The sequence below is a fragment of the Ornithorhynchus anatinus genome, chromosome 2, assembly GCF_004115215.2.
Source record: "Ornithorhynchus anatinus isolate Pmale09 chromosome 2, mOrnAna1.pri.v4, whole genome shotgun sequence".
Lineage (NCBI taxonomy): Eukaryota > Metazoa > Chordata > Mammalia > Monotremata > Ornithorhynchidae > Ornithorhynchus > Ornithorhynchus anatinus.
In genome coordinates, this window is record NC_041729.1 from 34019683 (window position 1) to 34046421 (window position 26739).

At 49.0% G+C, this 26739-nt stretch overlaps 1 protein-coding gene and 1 long non-coding RNA gene across 2 annotated transcripts in view; one reads left to right on the forward strand and one right to left on the reverse strand.

Annotated features, from left to right (window-relative positions):
- Positions 1 to 24555, reverse strand: ALKBH5 (alkB homolog 5, RNA demethylase). Its single transcript, XM_029058773.2, is given in 6 exon segments — positions 1 to 2141; positions 2655 to 2810; positions 11918 to 11998; positions 23198 to 23815; positions 23817 to 23883; positions 23958 to 24555. Coding segments are annotated over 6 exon segments (1185 nt in total). The 5' UTR covers positions 24037 to 24555; the 3' UTR covers positions 1 to 1957.
- Positions 23830 to 26739, forward strand: part of LOC114809255 — a 7211-nt gene continuing 4301 nt past the window's right edge. The window contains exon 1 of the long non-coding RNA XR_003757029.2: positions 23830 to 24006. This is a non-coding gene — a long non-coding RNA (uncharacterized LOC114809255). The remainder of the gene's footprint in view (positions 24007 to 26739) is intronic.

Consider the following 26739-nt stretch of genomic DNA (forward strand, 5'->3'; position numbering starts at 1 on the left):
GACGATGTGTTTCAAAATATATTAGATTTTGTTTTTATTGTAAAGCACACAGATCATAGCAAAGTGCTGAACACACAAAACTACAAATAACTTTTTTTTGGAGGGGGGAAGGGGAGGAAAAAGCTGTAAAAAAAATTAAAATAAAATAAAACTGCTTTAGTACTGAAGTCCAGATTCAAGGAATCAAATTTTTTTTTTATTTTTAATTTTTTTTTGTTTGTTTAAAAGAAGGTTCTAAATTTATTACCAGACCCCAAACCTCCACAACTTTCAGGCCTCAGGCAAGTTAAGACGGAACAGAAAGATCAGGACCAAGCCTAAAAAACAAAACAAAAATCCCAAGAAAACAAGATTAACCCTTTAATGCCAGAAGGTGGGCTTTCCTTCTTGTTTATCTTTAGAGCCAACAGGCCAGTGAATATAAAGGAGTAGAAGAGAGAGTCCTGCGGGCCTGTTTGGAAAAAAAAAAATCTGTAGTATTCTTAAAGAGCCCTTCCCTTTACTTATTCTAACCTAACAAACCATCCTCAGTGACTCACACTTTCCTTCTCCGCTAGAGTCGGAAGGCTATACATCTGCTTCCCAAAGAGACAATCACCGCTCCAAACTATCTCAGCCCAAGAACGAGTCCTGTTCCCCAGACACTCAGAGAAAGTGTTCGACTGGCACAGGGCACCTCTGTGCTCAAACAGGTGGAGGGGATTTCTCTGCCGCTGTCACCGTGGTGGGAAAGGACCATCCCAGCCACTGGGGAGGAGTTGGGAGAGAATAACAGTTTCTCTTTCCCCAGCTCCATGCCCGCCCCCTCTCTAGTACAGAGATCGAGGTGCAAGAGTCCTACTAGCCAGCCAACCTGGTGAAGAATGAGGGTGAGATTCAGAGGGATGAACATGCAGTGTGGTGAGCTCTTCAGAAGAAGGGGGAGAAGCAAAACAAGCCCCACAATCCCAACAACAACCAAAAAAAACCTCCCTAGGCTTTGAGGGTGGTTTTCACCCATTAGCTTACCAAAGTTTCTGACTTGTCCAACATGTTCATACACCCACATATACGGTTGAAAGTTGGAGATAAAGACCTTCTAATTTAAGAGAAGGGGTCTGTGGAGGTAAATTTTACTTCTGTCCCTTCGGAGGATAGAAAGCCTACTCCGCATTTTAACCAGACCTTAAGCTAACTTCCTAAGTGTGACCAATGCCTATTTGGAGACAAAACAGATCTGGGAGTACAACAGGAGGGCCCAGAGGCCAAATCTTTTTTTTTTTTTTTTTTTTTAGGGGAGGGATGGGGGGAGAACAATAGGATTAAAAGACAAAAAAACATCCTAATGTTTAGGTGAGCCCAGCGCTCTGAAGCCCGCTGCTGAAGAGGATATTTGCTAACTTGAAGCTCCTATCCCTTTACTTGAGGGGAGCTTGGGACACGAGCTCCACTGATGAGCTAGGAGTTTTAGCAGCCCCTTTGAGAGGTTAAACTGTAAAGCTAAGAGGCCATGACCAAGTCTCAGCTTTTGGGGTCAAACAATATATTTAGAACATTAAAAAAAAAAAATTTACCCTTAAAGGAAAAAAAACCAAAACTTCTTGAATCCTCAGCAGTGAAACAGTTAAACATTTTTGGTGTTTAAACAAACACATAGCTGGCACAGCTTTAACGTCTGCTCTGTGGGGGGCCAGGTGACCCTCGGTCAGACCACCCCACGGTCACCGGTGGTATATGACCGGCTCCAGCAGCAAACGCCTCTAACGGTGTTTCCCTTTAGGGAAACAAAAGAAAAATTACTCTGGATCTTGTGCCAATCCTTTTCTTCAGCCCTAAAAAAACAAAAGAAAAAGCTATATGAGAAATAGCCAAAAAAAGAGTTTTCACAGAATGGAGAGGCTGGTTTCTGCAGCTCAGAAGTCTTTTGGAGAGAGAGAGAGAGAGAAGGGGAAAAAAAAAAAAAAAAAAGCTGGCCCCCTCAGTGTCGCCTCATCTTGACTTTGCGGGCCGGGCTGCTGTCCCCCTCAGCGCCGGCGGGGCCCTCGGCGTGCTCGGAAGACTTCCGCCAATAGTTCTCTGAGCTGAAGCTGCTCCGTCTCCTGTGCTTCGGTAAGAGGACGGAGCGCCGGTTCTCTTCTTTATCCATTTCTAAAATCCGCGGCCTGCAGGGCGGGGGAGGCGAAGGAAGAGTTATTGGCTGGCAGGGATCCTTGCAAAACCCTGAAGTCCCGGGGAGACATTGGTTCTGCTTGACTGAGGGAGGACGACGACCGTTACCACGGACTCTTCCCTCAGCTCCAACGGTCTGCTCTCGGGGCCTCGAAGTCCTACTTGGGAAGGTCTGACCGAGTGTTCCAGGTGGTTCCAGAGCGGACCTTGGCTGAGGGTCTCTTTCCTTGGGTTTCTGATAGCCAATTAGGTAGTCCCACTGCTTAAGTATAGAAACTTTGGCAGATTTTCACATGTTCTCCCCGATTTAGGATTGATGAACTATTCCTGGCAGGGCCTGGAAGGCACCAGAGAAAGCACCTGGACACTCAAACAAAGCCCTGAACGGAATCAGGGGTCGCCACCCGGCCGCCCATCACTCCCTGCCGGCTCCTGGTAGCATCAACCCAAGCCGGCTGAGAAACTCCCCGATCGCCCGCCTACCCTACTCTTCCCCTGGGTCGTACCTGTGAGCGGCATCGGGATCCGCTTTCCGATGGGACCGCTTTGGTTTCAGGATCTGGTCCCTGTTGCTTCCTGACAGACGATCGGAAGGGTAACCGGGTGGTAATGCAGAGCTACTCAAGGATTTGGTTTCCAATCGAGGAGCATCGAGTCTTGTCCTGGAAAGAACACAGTTGCTGGTATGGGTTTTTCTACGTACATTTCTTTTTTTCATGGTACTTGTTAAACGCTCTCTATGTTTAAAAGACAAAAAATTCGCAAATATCCTCTTCAGCAGCGCTCTGAAGCCCGCTGCTGAAGAGGACATTTGCAAACTTCAAGCTCCCATCCCTTTACTTGAGGGGACCTTGGGGCGGGAGCTCCACTGAGGTACTAAGCGCTGGGGTAGAGACAAGCTAATCAGGTTGGACACAGTCCATGTCCCATAAGGGGCTCGTAGTCTTAATCCCCAAATTACAGGTGAATTAACAGGCACACAGAAGTGAAGTGATTTGCCCACAGTCACACAGCGGGGGGGGGGATTAAAACCCAGATCTTTCTGTGCCCTATCCACTAGACCACACTGCTTCTCAATTGCCCTACTTTCCCTCCCTACACACTGTCAGTCATTTACTCCAAATGAGTGTTGCATGTTACCCTCTTAAACAGGGGAGAGCTGCTCAGGACAGAATGCCAAGACCACATACTCCTGCAACAAAATCATAATTCCAGCTTGGGAAGTTCACAAAAAGAAAAATAAAATTTGATCTGGGAACCTTGAAGGCTTAAATATCCTCAGTGCCTGTTGAATGAGTCAGGGCACAAACTACTTGGAAAATTTAGCCTCTGGGTTTCATATGTCTCCTTTAGATGAAGCCAGTTTTCGGAAGGCTGGTGACTGACCAAGCCTTACTAATACAAAGTGATGGGCTAGAAGACCAGGTAGATATAAAAGTCTTCATATATCTCTTTGGGACCTCTCAGCTACATCAGCCATTTCTATTCCACTGGGTAGGCACCACTGCATCTCTCCAGAGAACAGAGTCTTTTACCCAGAGTGACAATCGATAACCTTTGAACGATTGTATATATCGCTTAGAATTGTGCAATACAACTCTCCCCGCCCTCATGGAACTGACAGTCTTGTGGAGAAAGTGGACACTAGGATAAGCTACTAGCCTCATTTGAAACACTACAGCTCAACTTTCTGAAGATAAGCCTGGGTAAGTGGTTGAAGGAGGTTACACCAGGTGCAGGCTAAGTTATGGATTCTGCTAAAGCTATGGGACCATATGCAAGCTAGTGGCTCTATAGCTCAGCTTCCCTAGTTACTGGCCTAGGAGGGGCCGGGTATTACCTTGGTTCGAGTGAGATGTGGAGAGGATTGTCTGTGCCACTGGAGATAGTAGAGAGAGGCTGTCTTGAGGCCAGCATCGACCCTGCTCTGGATAGCTGCACCAGTGCACACACACAAATTTTGTCCTTCCAGACTTTATAGTGTAAAGGAGTGGAGAAGGGGGGGAAGTATGGGGAAAAAAATGAGTCCACATGATCTATTAAGAGCCATATCAGTGCCTGTGATTTTATGGAAGGGGAGTCAGGAAGAGAGGGTTTCAGTGTTGGGAGCGGTCAGGGACTGAGAGTTGAGTCCAGCACATGATGAAAGTCTGGGGCCCAGAGGGAGGGGTACCTGAATGTACACCAAGAACCCAGCAAGGTTCAAATTTCACCTCAAGGAAAGAGAAGAGGGTAGCAGAGACATGTGTGTGAGGCATCATGCACTGTTATCGCTATGGACTGTTAGGTTGGTAGGACAGAAAGATCATGGATTAAGTCTCTCACACACAACTAAAAAATAAAATAAAAAATAATTTAAAAAATACCATTTGAGTTCATGTATGCAGAGGACTGTACAATACAGGTAGAAGACATGATCCCCGCCCATAAATAGATTACAGGTTAAAGGGAAGGAGAGGGTAGTGTACATGAACAACACTGTTAAAAGGCCTAGGACAATAAGGACCAATAAAAGCCAATGGATTTGGCTAAGAAAAGAGCATTCATTTAGTGAATTTGGTGGGGGTAAAAGTGCTCTTTCCTGTGGGGAGGAAATTTAAGACAACCCTGCCCAAGATGAATGAGCCAATAAATGCCTGGAGCCATCCACAGGAATGGCACTCAAACACAAACATGAGCCCCAGCTCGCGCGTGCACACATACATGTCCAAAGTACTGAGAAGCAGCATGACGTAGTGAACAGAGCATGGGCCTAGAAGTCAGAAGGTCACGGGTTCTAATACAGCTTCTGCCACTTGTCTGCTGTGTGACCTTGGGCAGGTCATTTTACTTATCTGTGCCCCAGTTACCTCATCGGTAAAATGGGGATTGAGATTGTGAGCCTCACATGGGCCAGGGACTGTGTCCAACCCAATTAGCTTGTATCTACTCCAGCCCTTGGTAAAATGCTTGGGACACAGTAAGCACTTAATGCTACAATTCATTCAATCGTATTTATTGAGTGCTTAACTGTGTTTACTAAGCGCTTGGGTGAGTACATTAAAATAAACAGTCATTTTGTTATTATTACTACTACTACTACTGCCTGGAGTGCCCTGGGAAGTTCTCAATGGCCGAGTCTATGTTCCTCCCTTAGTCAGGGGCTGACCCTCTTCCAATAAAGTCAGGCAACCTCAACGAGTTGCTGACGACTCTAAAATGACAACCCAACAACGAGAGGAGCAGTGAAGTTGGGGAGATGTTGAATTGATTTAAGGTGACGTACTACAAACTTCTGATGAAGTCACAGCAACAAAAGGTCCCATAAGTAAGGCACCTGACTCGGGAATGGCAGTTAACATTGCAACATGTCACCTACTAAGTAACTGATGATGGATGGCCTCATCTGAAAATTTTAAGTCAGGAAAACCAGAACCTGTATTCTAGCTATTCCTAATTTCAAAGCCTCCCTAAAAGTTTCCTCCCCCATGGAAGATTTCCTGGATTAATTCCTAACACCCCCATTTTGTCAGCCCAACAGCTCCCTTATTCCCCTGGCCACACATGATTATTCAGCAATTTCTTCAGCTAGTTTGCAACATTTTCTCCTAGTGCCTTGTTTTCCCTCCTGCTCCCACGATTTGTAATAATTTTGTCCTGCCCAACTCCCACCCGCACAGAGGCTATAAGCTGCTGGAGGGCAGTGAACAGTGCTGTTCTCTCCTTTCCTATATGCTTTACATTCCGTAGGTACAAGGATGATGATTTTGTGTTTCAAATGCCTCGCAAGCGAACTACAAGTAACATCCTAAAACGCTCCTTAAAAAAGACTGCCAAAAATATCAGTATTGCCTTGAGGGCAGCTTTTATGTACAGGATTGAGGTTTAAGGGCATGTGGTTAGCCTGCATCTCAAGTCAGTGACAGTTTGGTAGTTTGTGGTGTTACCTCAACAACTTAAATGGCAAAGGTCTACAAATATTTTCTTAAAGGGCCAGCAGAGGGGGACGTTTTCCTTCAGGAAAAACCATGAAATGAAGATTTCTCCAGTTTAAGAGCCGATTGTTGAGGGTCTGGTGCAGTTTGGTTAGGTCTGGCTGTTTTAGACCCAAGAGAAACCAAGGAGCGTGAGGCCCTTAACTGCGCTCCAAGAACCCGCTTCACACTTCATTACATCGCTAGCAATCACTTTACTGAGCACCTACTGTGTTCAGATCACTGTACTAAGTGCTTGGGGAGAGCTGGAAGGAATTAGTAGACAGGGTTATTCAGCCCTTGAGGAGCTTATTTATCCCAGGGGAGAAAGATGCTAGAAACATTGAAAATAACACTTCAAGCAGGAGGAAGATTATAAAACTAATGTAGACATGTACTGGGGACATAGTGCTCTGCTTGGAGTAAGTGCTCAATAAATACCATTGATTGATTGATATGGGGGATGTGAATACTGAAGTATTCAAGGCCTGGAAAGCACTGTGACCTAGTGGAAAGAGCAAGGGCCTCGGAGTCATGGGATCTGGGCCCTAATCCTGGTTCTGCCACTTGCCTGCTGTTTGGCCTTGGGGAAGCCACTTTAATTTCAGTGCCTCTGTTTTCTCAACTGTAAAATGGTGATTCTATACAAGTTTTTCCTCCTTCTTAGACTGTGAGCCCCACATGGGACAGGGACTGTGTCTTACCTGATTAATCTATATCTGCCCCAGCATTTGAAGTGCTTGAAACGTACCAAGTACGCAGCACTACAATTATTAACTGTTATTATTAACTGTGAACTGTTGAGATGACAGTTGGCAGGAGCATGGGCACACACACACACACGTGTGTGTGCACGAGCATGCGGGGGGGAAGGGGAGAAGAGGGCAATTAAGGTCATCTGGCCTGGTCTAAAGTATGTTGATATATAAAGAGCTCAATTACTGAAACAGTAGACTATTAGGTAAAGGCTCCAGGAGACCAGGCCCACAAGCAGCAATGGGCAAAATTTCACGTGGTAAGATTTCAGACTTAGAACTAACCCTTGATACAGTTTCTAGGCCTTCCTTAGAGACCACTTTCCCAAAGGCTTAAACTTTACCAGAACCTCTGAGAGAGGGGAACTCCACGCACCCAAAGAAGCTGAGCTCTAAGGAATGCAACTACAGTCCACCGGCACTTTTGGGAGAATCCTTCCACTAACTCCTCAATTGTACTACCAAGTTCCGGTTGCCTGAAGAGCAGCTAAAATTTTGATTTTAATTTCACTGTTCCTGTCAACTTTCCTTCCCAACTCCCTCAAGAAAACTTCAGAGAGGAATGCTCCGCTGACATCAGCTGCCTTCCTAGGGCCGGCTCTCCTCATCAACAAATACTTGCTAATTTCTAATTTTTTTTTCCCCTAAATCTTTCTTGGCATCTGGAATATTCTCATGGAGTTGACAGGAATACCATCTTCACCTGAGCCACTGTTCAGCTTTTGCAGTAGATGGTTAGAGGCCTACTGCACTTTCAAGTTAAAGGGCTGGGGAAACAATGGAAGCCGAAGACATTAGAGGCCCCTGAGGAACCTTCAGAGGTCCAATGCTTTGCTGCCTGAGTGAGTAGAATGGCCTCCCCCTGACTTAAAAGTGTTCAATTCCACTGTTTGGTCTTCAATATGACCGTGCTGAATGAAAGCTGTGTGGAGAGGCCAAACTCGTGAAAGAGAAAGTAAAATTATCTCCTTACATTTTTCCTTATAAAACTCCCCAAAGGAGCCAAAGAGGACTGTGGTAGAGAAAAAGTGACAACAGCTTCCGTGAGGTGTCCTCCATCATCCAGTAAGTTCAGACTGAATGTACAGTGCTCTCTGTATGACAAGAACTCCTTCGGTCAGAGGGTAAATGTTTCTCAGCCCAATGGAAAGCAGTGCTGCTGGCATGAGTCTGTGCAACACCACCTGCCCCAGGGAGTGTGTCAACTAACTACCCCATGTCTCCCACAGAGGGTGGGCCGACACCCCATTTCAGGGTTTTTTCTTTGCCAACACAGGTTTTGGGTGGATGGTGTGGTGTTGGGTGTATGTGTGTGTATTGTGTGTGTGTGTGTATATATATATATATATATATATATATATATATATATATATATTCCATTTTTTCACTAACCCTTTTCATAACTTTATTTTCCCCTTTCAACTTGGCTAGGTCCTTTTCTGTTTCTCCACTTGAGTCTCAAGTAATTTCCTACTCCACTTAGAGCAAGCCTCTGAACCTGTCAAGGTTTTCCTCGCTTTATTACGCTTCAAATATAAACTGAAGGGAAAGCCTTCCTCTGTTTTCTCAACACACTGGGGCCCGCCTGCTCTCCCGAACATGTTGGCGATGCCACAGAGTTGCCAACGCTTTCCGTGGACCATTATCTTCTAGAGTGGTAGTCATGCCATGTCTACATTAATCCAAACCTCAGTGTGATTTATGGTGGTAGAATAATCGGGAGCTCTCAAGGCTGACCTAGCAGCATTCTTGAAGTCCTCAGAACAAAATCCCTTCTTCCCCAGCCCAAGAAGAAGTCACGGAAAGGTAGGCTAGAACGATGCGAAGACAGAAATTAGGGTTTCTATTGTTGATGGGGAAGAAGCCAGCCCTTTATTCTATAACAGGATACTCAATTCAAAATTAAAATCTGGACTGTCAAGCATTTCATCAGCACCTTTTAAAGTTAGAAAAACCAAGGAAGTGATTTAAAAAAAAAAAAAGAACCAAAGAAAATTCTCATTGGCAACACAGAGCTAAAAGCTGTGACAATTCTACTACCCGGAAAGCACACTGACCAATGATGCGATGTTACACAAGGAAATACAAACGAGACTCAAGCAAGTCAGCATTTCCTTTTGGAGACTATTAAATCGATTGTGGTGACAAGTTAGTATCAGGCTCCAGATCAAACTAAAAGGTCAGAAGAGCTGTACTGCTGTTTAAGCTTCTCTACGGTTAGGCGACCTGAACCATGCACAGGTGCCATATCTGGCTCCTTGAGCAGTTTCTGTCAAGTGCAGGCCATATTCTATATCCAATGGCAAGTCAATATCACAGTCAATTAAATTATAGAACAGTCTCCTAACATCAAAGCTATGCTCACCTCAAAGCTAAGCCAGTGGGTACGTGGGAGGACAAGGAGAGCAAAATACCCCAACAGCTGAGACTGGGAAACGAAGGAGGGCAGAAGAAACATTTTAAGGACATGGTAAAAACAAATCCATAGACGATGCTGCGGTGTATCCCAGCTGAGGGCTGGAAGTCAACAGCTGATGAGAGACTAGCATGGTGTACTGCCATTACGGAGGACATGGTGCGGAGGGGGCAGGGGGCAAAGAATAAGAAAAGCCAACAGCATTTATTGAGTCCTTACTGTGTGCAGAGCACTGTACTAAGTGCTTGGGAGAGTGCCATACAAGAGAATTGGTAGACCTGTTCCCTGCCCGTGAGCTTAAGCTTCATGTGGAAAGACAGACAAGGAGGCAAGTGGGAAAAAATAGCACTGGGTACTGCAAACACTAAGCAAAAGATCACAAGGGGCAACATTTGTGTGCACTTGATTTAGCCTACATCGGTCTTTTCAACCATACATGTGCTCGTAGGTGAATTTCACGGTCAGTGGTGCCTTCCTCACAGGGTGTGTATGCATTATATAATTCACCCCTTTCAGGTGACTCCTGTATAATCACCCTCTGTAGTCATCTGGATGAGTATTCCAACCTTTTGTGAGAGGGTGAGGGGATATTCCAAATGCACTCACGCATGTATTTCCCAGCTCCTTGTGTCATACCTAGCTTCAAACTGTTAGAAACCCTGCCACCCATCCATAGCGCTCCTATGCTAATACAAACGTTAGCCCCCAGACGAAGGAGCCGGTGGGGCTTGAAGACAGTGGGAGAATACCCACAGAGTGTTGTCTGCGGCATCCCCCACCTCCTCCCCGCATGGCTGTGCCCTGGGCTGCCACCTCAGGGGTGTTCAGGGAAAATGCCCAAGCATTTTCACATCGTTTCTATCCTCAATAGCTTGGGAGACTGGTGGGAGCAGACATTACTCTTCCACTTCCTAGATGGGAAAAGTGAGGCACAGAGAGGCTAGTTCTTTCTCTCTCTGTCCCTTGGAGAAACAGGAAGGTGAAACTTACAATCCCTCAGCTCTAGGCATGGGTCAGTAGCACAAGAGATGGCGGTGCCAGGAACTGAGTCTGGGTGACAGAGCCCCGGGTTTCTCAGAACCAAAAGCATGTCAGTATTTCTGCCAGCTGAGGCAGCCATCAATATGTAGGATCAGAGAAAGAACCCACCTTCTGTTTTCTAACACGCAACCCCTGTATCGAGAGGCACCCCCAAAGAATAAGCAGAGAGCACGTCGGTCCCCAAGAGAAACCAGTCACCTGGAAGTGGTCAGGTGTTTTCCCTTGGCTATACTTGACCCTGAAGAACCAGAAACTTCAAGTGATACAAGAGACAGGAGCACATATCAAGCAATTCTAAAAGAGTCAACAGACCACTCTAGACCATAGCTTTTTACAGAATGACTTGGTAGAGTACCATATCTCGTCTATCACGCCGCTGACCTCTCATCCACGTCCAGCCTCTGGCCTGGAACGTCCTCCCTTTTCATATCCGACAGAATTACTCTTCCCATCTTCAAAGCCTTATTGAAGGCACATCTTCTCCAAGAGGCCTTCCCTCGCTAAGTCCTCATTTCCTCTTTTCTACTCCCTTCTGTTCTCTGTATTCACCTCTGCTCTCCCTCCAGCCCCGCAGCACTTACGTACATACCTGTAATTTATTTATAATCAATGTCTGTCAGCTCGCTCTGGGCAGGGAATGTGTCCCTTATATCATTGGGTTGTACTCTCTCAAGTGCTTAGTTCAATGCTTTGCACAGAGTATGCACTCAAATATGACAGTGATTTACTGGGCACGTACACTGTGCAGAGCACAAAAGAGTTTGCGGATATGACCCCTTCCAATCAGGCAGGATATAAGATCCTCTTTGCCCACCTACTTTGAGAATGAGATGGTGACTTCCTCACTCAGCATGTCTACAATATGCCTAAAATAACTTGAAACCCAGAAGAGCGGCTCTCAGCAGCAGCCACAAATTGATGTCTAAACACACAAAATCACAGCTTTGCTTATTCCCAGCTGTTTCCAAACAAGTTTGGTACTGTGTACTTGCAAGAGAAAATGATTTGCAAAAGATGACTATTCCAGTAGAGAACCGAGTTTGCACTCGGAAGACTGAAATGGTTTATAAGTCAGAGAGCCTTCAGAGCGACAAAGAAAAATTACTGATGCAAGGACCACAAAAACATACACAAGGCAATAAACCTCAAAAATGGGAAGTTACAAATATTCTATAGATGAAATTTTAAGTAAATCTTTTTTAGTGTTGTAGTGCTTTTTTTTCTGACTGGAAAATTGCTAGTACCTGCTGTTAAAATTTGTTCAAATATTTTTTTAAGTTATGGAGTCAAGGGCTTCACCTGAGCCTTTTCCTAAAAGCACAGAACTCCTCAAGAAAGCCCCCAAACCTCCTTCCAGTACTGACAGGAGCCCCATGACATGGCTGAGGCTTCCCATGGCACTCCTACTTCACTTATTATGAATCGCGACTCTCAACTCCTAGATGAAGAAGTAGTCCCCTGCCGCCCTCGGGCTCCTGAATTGATGAAGACAGACACCCCTTAGCCCTCCACATAACCCATTTCCCCAGAAACAATTGAACGGGCAGGGAAACTGAACAAATGGCTGAGAAGATGGAAGTATCTAGAGGCACAGAGGCACTCACTTTCGAAGGATGATGACAGCTCGCCGCTCCCTGATGTCCTGTGGCCGTATGCAGTGGGTAATTTCATCGGCTGCATATCCACTGAAAGAAAAAAATATTACATGCTGTTAGCGGCTGGGGTTGGAGGAGAACATGGAGGTAGGAAGAATGTCACTTAACCGGACCAGGATTCTCTTTCCCGTTTCCTGTGGTTTTCTAAAAATACATTCTGTGCTGTTCAGGAAGCAAGAAGAATGGTAACTTGAATCAACTTTTGCTTTAAAAAATAGTTTTCTTGGAACACGAATAGGCTTTTTTTTCCTCCTGGAGCTGGATTTGAGAAGTCCATGTACTCTGTGGAACAGCTGGAACCATTCGGAGTGTTTAGCGTGAAACACGTATAGGAGCAGTGCGGCCTAGTGGAGAGAGCACAGGCTTGGGAGTCAGAGGACATAGCTACTTAGCTCTGCCACTTTTTAGTGGTGTGATCTTAGGTAAGTTGTTTAACTTTTCTGTAAAATGGGGATAAGTACCCTTACTCCCTCCTCTTCAGGGGGCTTCATGTGGTACAGGGGCTGTGCCTGATCCAATTAACCTGTACCCACTCCAGTGCTCTGCACAGAGTAAGCACTTTAAAAACCTTAATTGCCACCCCGCCTGCCTCTTTGTGGCCTTCATTCTGTTGCCTGAATCTTCCCCCCGACCTAAAGAGAAGTCATTTAGTCCATCTCCCTATTCCTCAAAACCTTCCAAATGATTGCCCATCCATCTCCACACCCAGTGGAAACTCCTCACCACTGGCGTTAAGGCACTACCAGGTCTCCCGCACCTCCCCCTACAAACCCAGCTTGCACATTTCGGTCCTCTAGTCCCAACCTCCTCACTGTGCCTCAATCTCATCCCCCTAGCCATCACCCCCTTGCTCACATCCTCTTCCTGCCTGAAACTCCCTCCTCATTTCGCAATCTACAAGCCGCCACTCTCCCCACCCTCCTAAAATCATATCTCCTTCGTGAAGCCTTCTAAACAACCTTTCATCTCCACATCTTAGTCGTCCTCCCGGCTGTGTTGCTCATGCCTAGGAATGGGTATTCTCAAACACTCACCCACCTCCAGCCCCAAAACACTTACACACATATCGCCTTGATTCTATTTAGTTGCCCTTGTTTTTACGAGATGTTCTTCCCCTTCGACTCTATTTATTGCCATTGTTCTTGTCTGTCCGTCTCCCCCGATTAGACTGTAAGCCCGTCAAACGGCAGGGACTGTCTCTATCTGTTGCCGACTTGTTCATCCCAAGCGCTTAGTACAGTGCTCTGCACATAGTAAGCGCTCAATAAATACTATTGAATGAATGAACATATACTGTGCCACTTCCTCTACCTGTAATTTGTTTTAATATCGGACTCCCCCACTTGATTGTAAGCTCCTACTATAAGATACTCCCAAGAGCTTACTACAGTGCACTGCACACAGCCAACACTCATACTCGACTCGGCACTTGGACTGTGAGCCCCATGTGGGACAGGAAGAGTGTCCTACATGACTGCCTCGTATCAACCCCAATTGTTAGAACAGTGCTTGGGACATAGTAAGTGCTCGATAACCACCTTACCATCAGACAGGGAATGCGTCTGTTTATTGTTCACACTGTACTCTCCCAAGCGCTTAGTACAGTGCTCTGCACCCAGCAAGCGCTCAGTAAATATAAGTGACCCATTCACAAGGTGGCAGCAAGAAGGGAGGCACAAAAACCCAAAACAGAAACCACAAATTCCCTCCCAACGCCCCCAAGACTTTTCCACTTCCCAAGGAAGCGAGCGCAGGCAAACAAGTTCTGTTGCTGAGTCATCAGGGCCAAGTAGGCGCGTGAGGTCCGGAAGGAATTTGACTAAACTGTTTTTCAGGGAAAAATCCCGTATTTAGGGGGACCTGAGCCTTGAAGAGACAGCTGCGTTTGGGCAATTTTCAAAACCATCACCATTCTGGAGAATTTATTTACTTTCAGTGCAGTGCATAATTAAAGACTGCTTGCAGGCCAGGAATCGTACTTTGTACAGCTATCGTCTTTTCGCTCAGTGAAGGAAGATGAAGCTCAACCGTCCCTGTCACCTCGCTGTGAGGGGACATTATAACACCAACCAACGTGGAGTCTCATGGGCCAGATGCTCTTTCTGAACGGTGCTCCCATAGGCAAGAAGGGGACCCCCTTCTCATGGACGCAGCTCCTGGAGGAGCTTCATAGGTGAGGGTCTTTTTTCCTCCCCCTTGACACACACACCTGTTAAGCTGATGGAACACTTCATCCTCCATCTCTCTCTCTCCTTTAAAACTTCTTCTCAGACTTTGATAGGAGCCTATCAGGATATTTCAAAATAAAATATTTTGAACTCCGGGTTTTGGCAAACAATGCATTTGTCCTATGTTCTCTCCTTGGAGGCAGCTGAAGCCCCAATTTCCTTCCTCATCTTTCAGCTATGAGGCATGTGAGAGAAATGAATTGCTGGGTTGGAAAGGATGGGGAACAATGTTTTTTGTTGTTTTTTTTAAATGGCATTTGTTAAGAGCTTACTATGTGCCAAGCGCTGTTCTAAGTGTAGGGATAAAGTACAAGCTAATCTTGTTGGCCACAGTCTATGTCCCACATGGGACTCAGTCTTAATCCCCATTTTACAGATGAGGGAGCTGAGGCACAGAGAAGTGAAGTGACTTCCCAAGGTCACACAGCAGACAAGTGGCAGAGCTGGGATAAGAACCCAGATCCTTCTGACTCCCAGGCCAATTCTCTATCCATTAGACCACAATGCATCTCTACTTCTAGGCTAAGGTGAGTCAGCGGTGGTAATAAAAAAAATAATAATAATAATGGTATTTAAGTGCTTACTATGTGCCAAGCACTGCTCTACGCACTGGGGTAGATACAAGGTAATCAGGTTGTCCCAGGTGGGGCTCACAGTCTTCACCCCCATTTTACAGATGAGGGAACTGAGGCACTGAGCAGTTAAGTCACTTGCCCAGAGTCACACAGCTAAGTGGCGAAGGAGGGATTAGAACCCATGACCTCTAACTCCCAAGCCCGTGTTCTTTCCACTAAGCCCCGCTGCTTCTGTTTCGCTGGTATTCTAATAATAATTGGCTTGGCCACAAGACAACAAAGACACTCGAAGAAGATCTGGCCTTGCTAGGTGAAGGACTAAATAAAATAAAGTAAATAAGTAAATAAATGAGAGAGAGACAAAGATGAGTTCTGGCCTTGGGGCTATACAGCCAGCTAGAGCATTCTTTTCTCAAACACGCCTCGCAGCTGGAAGACGAGGAAGAAAACTGGGGCTTCAAGCTGCCTTCAAGGACAGAACACAAGGCAATCAGGTTATCTACCAAAACACAGAGTACGGGCATATCCCCGGTTACTGTCACCACACTATATTTATGCTTCAGATCCAGCGGATAGGACTTGCTACCTGACCTCAGGTCACAGCCACCTCACGATCCAGCCCCTGTGTCTGCCAAGAGGAGAACCCAGTGCATCACTGCAAGACGCTGAGCAGAAGAAGTTTCGGTCTCTCCATCGGCTAAGATTTGAAGATGACAAAGCTGGGGGCCAATTTTAAAGAAATCATGTTTGCACGAGAACAGGAGGGAGAGAAAACTTCAGGGCAGTGAAGATGTGGTCAGAAGGAGCCTGCTTACAAGATCATTTGGTGAGGACTTGCTCCAGTTTAGGTTAAATGGTTTTCTTGTCTTCATAGAGTTAAAAACAAAAAACCACCCACTACCAGTCAGCAGAACAAGCTCCTACTTTGGCAAATTTGGCAAAGATTCACAGCCACATCGTAACTCATTTAAGTTGATGCTGTGGGGCTAAGCTTCGAATTACTTTGGGATAAAGCTTAGTGATGCTTCAGGTAACAATACTGAGTACAGAGGAATTTTATATTTTCCCAGGGGTTTTGGCACGATATAGGTCAGTGGAAAAACACACCCCACAATTCCTCCACTTCTTGGAGGAACACATTAATAGCTATCCTGAGGAGTAAACCTGGAAGCACTGAGTGCTAGCAGCGTGGGCTAGTGGGTAAAAAACAGACCTGGGAGCCAGAGGGCCTGGGTTCTAATCCCAGCCCTGCCATTTGCCTGCTGTATAACCTTGGACAAATAATAACTGAATAACTTCTCTAGGCCTCAGATTCCTCAACTGCAATAGGGGCATTCAATACCTGTTCCCCCTCCTATTTATATTGAGTGCCCCATGTGGGTCAGGGACCCTTTCCCACCTAAATTAACTTCTATCGACCCTAGCACCTAGAACAGTGCTTGACCCATAGTAAGTGCTTAACGAATTCCCTCAAAACATAAATAAATACCACTAGTTGATAGACAGCCAGCCTTTTGAATTGTACAGGTAAGCAATGAGGTTAGACTGTGAGCCCGTCATTGGGCAGGGATTGTCTATCTGTTGCCCAATTGTACATTCCAGGCGCTTAATAAAGTGCTCTGCATATAGTAAGCCCTCAATAAATACGCCTGAATGAATTCAATGAGGTCGGTACTTTTCTTTGGTCCTCACTGGGGCTAACAGACCCAGAACCTGGCAGGTTATTCATTAAGGCCTCTGCCTTCTTACCCCAGTTCCGGCCCCCTTTCCTAGAGCGGCAACCTGAGGTCAAAACGTTGCGCCGTGGGTGGTGGTTCCTGCAGCCACACTGGAGGCTGAGGGGGTTGTGCTGCTGCAGAGTGGAACGCAGCCGAGGCGGCAGTAATCAATTGACCTTGCCGGGGGAAAGCGTGTCGATTCGTCAGGACGCAAGCAGTGCCGGTCTGGGTTGGACCTTTAGTCCATCCAGCCCTGGATTCGGTCCTTAACAGTTATGACAGGAATAACAGGCCGCTCTCCTTCATTTGTTATGTTTTATGCTCAGCTGCCAAGGTTATTAGCCAAGCCCAATCTCCCCACTGCAGAGGACTCGGTTAAACCGAACAAACAAAAAAACCCTGCAAAAAATAAAAACAAAACAATCTTGACGTCTCCCTTCAGTTGCAACCTCCCAAGGGGGGGGGGGGGGGCGCGTTTCATTCAAAGGAAGTCATGCAGGCCGGCCAAGATCCCAAGCCACTCACCTCCGCCCCGTCCCTCCACCTCATTTTCCTTTCTCTCTGGGGGGCTAGCTCACTGCAGGCTACTCTCCACTTGAGTGCAGGTGGGCCATACCGATTCCTAACCCACATCCTGAATTCTCCCCCTCTAGACTATAAGCTCGTTGTGGGCAGGCAGTGTTTATTGCTTAGTACAGTGCTCTGCACATAGTAAGCGTTCCATAAATACGACTGACATCCTACCCAGTCAGCAAAGCCCAGCCCGACAAAGGAGTGAGTGGGTTGAAGGGATTTGCCAACATAGTTGAGAGCCAACCCATAGACCCCCAGCCTGCCTTGGCTTTGGGGTGGACAGGGGAGGAAAGGGGTCAGGAGATGTGCTGCCCTGGCCCGACAGACCAAAGAGCCTTACCGGGGCTCAGAACTTTTTAGCAACCCACACGCTTAACTCATCAGAGATTGTGAAGGGCTGATAGGGAGTCAGACAAATCCTATGGTCATGGTTCACCAGGAGAAGGAAAGTCAGCAACTAGTGCTGTTACTGACAAAGTCACCATGGCTAGAATACATCCTCACAAGTAGGGATACGCTATATTCTGCACTAGTGAGGTCTTCAGAGTAAACAGGCCCAGGTTTAATAACCACGCTTTTAAGGACCGAGAAAACGGCGATGTTCAGAGAAAAGTGGGGATAATGAATAAGATTAAAGGAATGGGGGCGGGGCAGAAGGTTCTTATGAGGACAGACTAAAGAAGTTGGGATAGCTGTAACCCAGAGAAGGGGGACCATGTCACTTTTTGGTTTACAGATGTACGAAGGGCTTTTTCCAGGAAGATGCTGATCAGTGGATCTGCCTGTGCTCATTCAGGGGACGGATGGAATAAGAGGAGCGAACTGGACGATCAGGGTGATACGACACTGAAACAGGCTTTCAAGATGGGGTTTGGAGTCTCCACCCTGAAGTTGATTCCTGCCAGCTAAAACCGGTCTGAATACAGGAGGGGAGCTGTCGACTACACTCGAAATCCCCTCTCCAACAACAGGGGATTTGACAGCTCCCTTGATGCGAGGAGGGAGCATTATCCCTTCCCGATAATGTTGTCAGACTCCTTCAGAGTTACTTTCCGGTGTTTGCCCATCCTTCTCAAGCCTCATGTCTGTCTCAGCCATGGGCAAATTTCCTGTTGCCTTTATCCTGGGTGACAGTAAACAAGTTTTATGAAGGGCATTAAAGCTTCTTATCAGGCTTCTCTCATGGCAGACCTTGGTTTTAAGCACCGAAGAGTCCATCAGGGCACCCATTTTTACTGGGACACGCCACCCCCTTAACTGTTTAAGGGGATGAAGCTACTTACTCCTCATCCTGAACTTTGCTTTGGAAAATGGAGCAGATCAGGGGTATTTACTGCTCGAGAGCTTGTTTGAATGATGCCCGGTGCCAATTTGAACCTAGATTAGTCCTCCAGCTAACGCTAGTCGAAAAATATAGGTGTTTCCTATTTATCTTCTGAAGCGGCGAGGAGGGAGACCTAAGGGCCGGTCCGTCCGTCAGGCCCTGGAGTGGGCTAACGGCGAGGGCACTGAAAGCCTCTTGGGTTTTTCCCAAGACATCGCTTGGCCCTACACCTCCAGCCCCTACCTCCGGGCTCAACGGTTTGGAGAACTGAGAGCCAAGAGGAGGCCGGACTCGGTGTCCTATCTGCCGTCACCGACGCACCGCTGGGTGGGAGGCAAGAAGTTTGGGTCTTCTAACGCTCCTCCGAGATTACCCTCCGGCAGAGTTTCCCTCCGGCGGGGGCGGGACCGGGACCTGCAGCTGTCTCGCCCTGCCTTCCCAACTTCTCACCCTCCTTCCTTCCCTCCCTCCGCAGCGCTAGGCCGGAGGCTGACTTCTCTTCCTTCACCCCACTAGCCTGCCAGGCACAGAGAGGACTAAGGGACATCTAGGTCCCTGGAGGAAGTGGGCTGGATTTAAATAAACTAAATGAAGGTGGTGATCTCAGGTGGAAGTCATCTGCACATTACCCCGACGCTAAAAACAAATGCACGCACATCCCTAGCCACCAAGATGGGAGGCTTTTGGGATTTTTTTTCCTCCTCTTCCAGATAAGGAGGTCAAAGGATTTTGCTCCTAACACCCCCAGCCTCACAGACAACCGCACCCGTTAAGGTCACATGCGCTCAGCTGGAGGCAAGGCAATGAAGCATCCCTATCACCTTGGGAAAAAACACCAAAACAATTTGTTACCAGACTCCTGTTGGTCTCCCTCAGTACTCTGAGTTCTAACCTGGTTACAGATCTCTCTTCTGCCCGGAGGAGGTTAAAAGTGCTACCGTCATTCGTCTTCATATGTGAGGGTTTGAGAAGGGGATCAGGCAAATACAGAGCTGGAAATCTCTCAATGACAGTTATACAACCACTCAGCCTAAAATGGATGGCCCAGAAACTTTTATATAATATTTATACTCTGCATATTCAAAGCTTCCTCAAAGGGTAGGCAATACATCTGCCGGCTTCTTTTGTCTTCCATTTATTCCTTTAGAAATCAGAAACCATTAGGTTGGGGGGGGGGGGGGGGAGGAGGGGAAAGAAAAAACAAACACCCAAAACCCAGAAATGGGTTCCGGCTGGAGGCACAGCCGAGGTTCTCTTTGGATGCTCCTGCTCTAAAGTGCTATCACTTCGTCTGTTGTTTTCAGTGGCGTCCACGCTCGAGTCTTCCAAGCACATGAGCCATCTGTCCTACTTTCTGAACTATTTTAAGACAAATGCTAAATTTTGCTTTCCGTCAGCGGTCTGTAATCAGCTCCTGGCCCTGAAGGGGTCTGCACAGGTTTAAGAAACCATCTTGCCAAAAGGCCAATATTTGTAAATATGACTTCTGCTTCTCATTCTCCAATCCCCAGTGCTGATGACCCAGCTGGGCTATTTTATGAATGGATCACTTTTTCCCTTTTAAAGAGATGCAGCCAATGCCAAAGCCTCTGGACGCACGCACAGTGACGGCAGGGGAATTTAGTTGTGATAGAGGAGAACAGCACGGGGCAATTAATTACATTAGTAAATACAGAGTATGGTTTCTTCACAATGATCTGTCACATTCAGACCAAGGGAGCTATCAATCTTAGTGGGAAGAGGATTCTAAGCTGATATGAGAGGGGAAAGTAATTCAATTCCTCAGGGAAATGGAGAGTTAAATAAGTTGACCCTCTCCTTCCTAATGGCTAACATTTGCAGAGATGAAGAAAGGAGAGAAGAGATGGAGGCAGACTTACGGGGGCTAAATGAGTAAGTGGCTGCACATTCACAGGGCCATCTCAAATTGGCTTGAGAAGTGAGCAAGGGTGCAGGTTATAAGAAACCTTTAAAAATAAAACTAAGCGACTGCCTGGTAGGGAAACGCACACTATCCTCCCCATAATATGCAGAAACCAAGAGTTGCTGATAGCTATTAACCACAAAACTCCTTGATACGTTCACTTACGCAAAATCTGGCAATGTTTACTAGAGACGCGCAACTACGAGGTTTTGCGTCCCATTTCTATCCTCGCTTTCCCTACCAGTTTCAAATGCTTAATTCCAACTGCTGACTCAGTGAGGTGGCAGGATCGAGATCTGACCCGAGGCAATATTTAAAAATATTCCACACATTTTCAGCAGCATCTAGAATTTTCGGGAGGCTTTTGGGAAACATTTAGTTTCCCCCAACTGCAACATGGGCCCAGTTCAAGTGGAGAGACTGCATCACACCAGTTAGAAAGAGGCAGGATCATACCAGTTAAGAAGAGGCCTGTGGCCTTTGGACAGAAATCTGGAAATCCACACCCGAGTTCTGGCCCAGAATGTTATCTGGGCTCCTTACTGTAGTGTATATTGACGCCTGATGATGTTGCAACTGGGGCTTTGCTACTTGTTTGCTGCGTGACCTTGGGCAAGTCACTTAACAGCTCTGTGCCTCAGTCGCCTCACCCGCAAACTGGGGATAAAATCCTTCTCCCTCCACTTTGGATTGTGAGCGCCACAGGGGAGGGGGACTGAGTGCAACCTGATAAACCTGGATCTACCCCAGTGCTTAGAATAGCGACTGACACAAAGTAAGCACTGGAAAAGTACCACAAGTTTGTTGTGGTGTCCACTATGGTTTTCCTTGAGCTCAGGGGAGGTGCCGAGCAGCATTTGCATTACAAACTCACCCGGCCCCTTAGTCCAACTGTCAGGAAAACAGGAGGCAGGTGACTTAGTGGATGGAGCATGGGCCCGACAGTCAGAGGACCTGGCTTGTAATCTCCATTCTGATACCTGCCCGCTGGCTGACCTTGGGCAAGTGACTTCACTTCTCTGTACCTCAGTCACCTCATCTGTAAAATGGGGATTAAGACTGAGCCCCAAGTGGGCCAGGGACCGTGTCCCACCTCATAAATTTGTATCTACCCCTGCACGTACTACAGTGCCCGGTGCAGAGTAAGCACTTAACAAGTACCATAAAAAAAAGCAACAACAACAACAAACTGTCATACTATAATCTAGACTGGATGACTGGGCATAGCAAGAGGGAAAGTCTTTCTGAGCTTTCCCTCCCTGGTGAAACTGTGTCAGTGACTTCTGGTGTCCGGCAGTTAGGGAGCCCTTTACTGACTCAGCTGAACCTAGTGACTCCCTCAAATAAAGGCGGTTGAACCTACCAGGCAGTTCTAACTACCTCTATTAGGTTGAGCAAACCGGATCCTAAATAAGCAACCAATTTCCCCTCTTCAGCAGAACACCTGGGGGACGTGGCCTTCAGACTAGTAATAATAATAATGATAAATGATAATAAAAAAATAAGGGTACTTTGAAGCAATTATGATGTGCCAAGTACTGTTCTAAGGACTGGGGCAAATACAAGTTAATCAGGTTGGACACAGTCCCTGTCCCACATTGGGTTCACACTTAATCCCCATTTTTAACAGATGATGTAGCTGAGGCACAGAGAGGTTAAATGACATCCCCATGTTACACAGCAGACAAGTGGTGGAGTAGGGAGTGGAACAAGCGCTTAGTACAGTGCTCTGCACATAGTAAGCGCTCAATAAATACTATTGAATGAATGAATGAACCCATGCCCTGAGTCCCAGGCTCCTGCTCTATCCCCTACACCAGGCTGCTTTTCCACCGACTCTATTTAAAGTCTGTTGTTTACTAGAAATCAATCTTAAACCTGCATTAAACAAGTAGATTCCAGTTCTGGTTATGCAGTCGTACCACATCCAAAACATGTGGATCTAAAATAGTTGAACGGAATCCCAAACCCTTGCCGGGATGCTTTTTCAGAAGAACAAGGAAAACCACTCCCACCGGAGCTGTCTTAGATGAAAACCAAGGGTAGTATCCCCTTTGGCTTTAGGACTACGTGCTTTCTGCAGTAGGAACCCAAATTCCAGCATTTGGGACCCCTCTCCCCCCGCCTCTCAGGGGGCGTAAATCATTCTTCTAATCTCAAATTATGCTAAAATTCCCAAGGCAGGTTCTTAGAACACACACGCACACATATACATATATATACACACACATACATATATGGGCCTAAGTCACTCTATCCTGACTTGCGGTATTTGAACTGTTAAGAACTGTGGAGAAGTTATTTGGTGCATTTAAAAAAAAGGCGGGGGGGGGGGAACGGACCTCAAGATATCCACAGACCTGAAGTACCGCTAGGCCACATAGATCCATCTAACAAAAAAAAGGAAGCCGAAAAGCAGCTAAATCAGCGCCGAATGTGACAGCTCTCTAAAAGGTCCCCGACAGGATGCTGAGGTGACTCCAGCAGCCCGGGAAAAGTTGGAGGGCACTGGAATCACCCACCCCGTAGTCTGGCCGGGACGGCCGGGTTAACACCTTCCTACGACGCCTCACGGGATCTCGGGGCTGAGTTCGAGAGGATTTCGGTTGGATCCTGCGGCCCCGCTACCCTCACCTCGTCCGACCGGCCGCCTCCAACGGGACGGAGGGAAGAGGAGGAGGGGAGGAGAGAAGGCCCCGTCTAAAGATGGGTGGCCTGGCTTCCGGGAGACCAGCCGGGATCCGTCCTGCTGGGGTGCGGCCGTCCGGGGTGGAAGGGAGGTGGTCGGGGGTCGGCGGGGACGCCGGCGGCCGTGGGGATGGGACGGGGAGGGGGAGATGGAAGCCATCCCCCTCCTCCCCTCCATCCCCCTCCACCCCGCATTTACCTGAGCACGGTGACGCTGCCCCTCCGCACGGGCAGGAAGAGCACCGGCTCCGACACCCTGATGGGCTTGAACTGGAACTTGCAGCCGAAGCAGAGGGCCGAGTCGCTGAAGAAGGACACGGACACGATGGGCCGCTCGAAGATGTGGATGGGGTCGACGTGCGAGACGATGCAGCCGCCGGGCTGGTAGTCGTTGATGACGGCGCTGTTGACGAAGCCCTCGGGGATGACCCGGTGCTCCACCAGCTTCTGGATGACCAGCTGGTGCACCCACGGGGGGATCTCGTCCACGTCCCCGGGCGGGTAGAGGCGCTCCTGGCCGGGGCCGCGCTTCTGCAGCTGGGCCCCGTAGGTGTAGCCCTCCCCGAAGAAGTACTTGTTGCGCAGCGGCGCCCGGTCCACCGTGTGCTCGTTGTAGAGCCCCTTCTCGGCCCGGGACACCACCTCGTCGATGCGGGCCTCGATCTTGGCGCACTCGTCCGGGCCGAAGAGGCGGAGCTGCCGGATGCCGCTCTTCACCCTGCGGGCCTCCTCCTCCTTCTGGGGCTGCGCCGGGGGCGGAGCCGGGGGCTGGGCCGCCGGGGGGGGCGGCGGCGGGACCGGCGGGACCGGCGGCGGTTGCTGCTGCTGCTGCTGCTGCGGCGGCAGGGGCGGCTGCAGGGGCGGCGGCGACGACGGCGGCGGCTCCTTGGCGTCGGCCGGCTCCTCGTCCTCCGGGTACTTGCGCTTGGGCGCGGGGGCGAAGGGCTCTCCGGCCGCGCCCGCCTTGGCGTTGTCCCGCGAAGTCATCGACTTGAGCTTCTGCCGCAGGTCCGTGTAGCCGGCGGCGGCGGCGGCCATGGCGGGGCCCCCCCGGCCCCCTGTCCTCACTGAGCGGCCGGCCGGTCCTCGCTCCTGCTCATGGCCTGCCCCTTGGCTGGGGGAGCCACGAGGGGCCCGGCGGGCTCAGCCCTCCATAGAGGCCCCTCCTTCCTTCCTGCAGCCCCCGGGTGGGGGGGGAGGGGGCTCCTTCCCCGACCCCCTGCGTCGCCCCCTCCTCCTCCTCCTCCGCCGCCGGCCGGTCCACGCCCAAGCCCGTCCTCGGCCCTCCGATGGCGCTTAAGCCCGTCCCGCCGACGCGGCGGGGCCTCCTCCTCCTCCTCCTCCCGCGACCTCCTTTAAGGTCCCCCGCGGGCCGCAGGGGCGCATCACCCGGGTCTCGTCCGCCTCCTCATCCCCCGGGGGGCGGCGGCCCGGGACGGCGGCGGAGCGGGGCCGCCCTCCGCCTCCTCGGCACTTTAAAGGACTCCTTCCTTCCTACGTCACGGGCCGCCACTCCGGAGCCCCCCGGCCGGTCCCGTCGGCGGCCGCCTCCCCACTGCGCAGGCGCCGGGAACGGCCGTTGCTCCCAGGGCGCGCATGCGCCGCGAGGCCGTTCGGGCGGTTAGGATCCCGCGCATGCGCTCCGGAACCACTCCCCCCGCCCTGAGGCCCCCCCTCCCGGCTTCGACACATAAGCCTCGGCGCCCGACCCGAGGCTCCGCCACCGTCACAGAACTAACGGCGACTTCCCCCTCACCTAACGGCCGCGGCCTACCCTCGCCCCTCGCCCCTCTCTCGATTTTTATTGGCTTCGGCCCGGCCCTGGGGGCGGGCCCCCGAGCGACTTCCGGTAGCCGCCGGGCTGTCAATCAAAGGGGGCTTCCGCTATGGCGGACGGGAGTTGAGCGCTCGGGGATGAGGGCGGAAGGACCCCGCGCCGGGCTGGCTAAGCAGGTGCCTGCAGCCTCGACTTGTCAGAGATCGAGGCGACTGATGCCGAGGCCCAGAGATGGCGTCGGAGCGCCTTCACCGAGATGCTCTGGCCCTCGGATGGACTCTCGGGGCGGCCGGGAGGGCGGCCGGGACGGAGCAGGCATCTGGCGGGGCAGCCTCTGCCGCCCGGAGCCGCGACTCGCGGAAGGCGCGCTCCCGACGGCGGCTGCGGGGGCGCGCCGGGGGCGCGCCTGGTTAGGCCTTGAAGCCTTCGGGTCTAAATGCCGGCTACGCTACCGTCTTTGAATTATTGATTTTTTAAAATAATTGTTCTGTTTTGGGCTTTTCGAGTTATTTTCTTTTACCGTCTGTCTTCCCAGCGTGGCTCAGAGGAAAGAACCAAGGCTTGGGAGTCAGAGGTCATGGGTTCGAATCCCGACTCTGCCCCTTGTCAGCTGGGTGACGGTGGGTAAGTCACTTCACTTCTCTGGGCCTCAGTTACCTCATCTGTAAAATGACATGATTAGCTTGTATCTCCCCCAGCGCTTAGAACAGGGCTTGGTACACAGTAAGCTCTAACAAATCATCATCATTACAATAATAATAATATTGGTATTTGTTAAGCGCTTACTATGTGCAGAGCACTGTTCTAAGCGCTGGGGGAGATAGAGGGTCATCAGGTTGTCCCACATGAGTCTCACAGTCTTCATCCCCATTTTACAGATGAGGGAACTGAGGCACAGAGAAGTGAAGTGACTTGCCCACAGTCACACAGCTGACAAATGGCAGAGCCGGGATTCGAACCATGACCTCTGACTCCCAAGCCCGTGCTCTTTCCACTGAGCCATGCTGCTTCAGGTTGTCCCATGTGGGGCTCACGGTCTTAATCCCCATTTTACAGATGACGTCACTGAGGCACAGGGCACAGAGAAGTTAAATAGCTTGTCCAAGGTCACCCAGCAGACAGGTGGCGGAACCAGGATTAGAACCCACGTCATCTGACTCCCAAACCTGGGCTCTTGCCTCTAAGTCACGCTGCTTCTCTTAATAATAATTGCAGTATTTGTTAAGGGCTTACTACATGTGCCAAGCGCTGAAATCGATCAGTCAATCAGTGGTATTTATTGAGCACTTACTATGCACAGAGCACTGTACTAAGCACTCGGGAGAGTACGATACAACATAATTAGCAGGCACGAACCTTACCCATAACGAGCTGACAGTCTTGAGTAATAAGCACTCTATTAAGTGCTAGGGTGCATACAGGATAATCAAGTCCCAACTGGAGCTCACCGAGTAACTAGTGTAGCTTAGTGGCAAGAACCCGGGCTTGGGAATCAGAGGACGTGGGTTCTAATCCCAGCTCCGCTACATGTCTGCGGTGTGATCTGGGGCAAGTCACTTAAGTTCTCTGTGCCTCAGTGACCTCATCTGCAAAATGGGGATTAAAACTGTGAGCCTCACGTGGGACAACCTGATTACCTTGTATCTATCTACCCTAACGCTTAGAACAGTGCCTGGCACATAGCGCTTAACAAATACCATAATGATAATTATTAATATTAAGCAGGGGGGAGAACAGTTCTCCATTATGCGGCTGAGGGAACTGAGGGACAGAGAAGTCGTGACTTGACCAAGGTCATACAGCAGGTAAAGATTAGAACCCGAGTCCTCTGACTCCCAGACCCGGGCTCTTTCTACTAGGTTACACTGCTTCCCTACTACTGTGCACCTACTGCAGGGATTGTCTCTGTTGCCAAACTGTACATTCCAAGTGCTTAGTACAGTGCTCTGCACATAGTAAGCGCT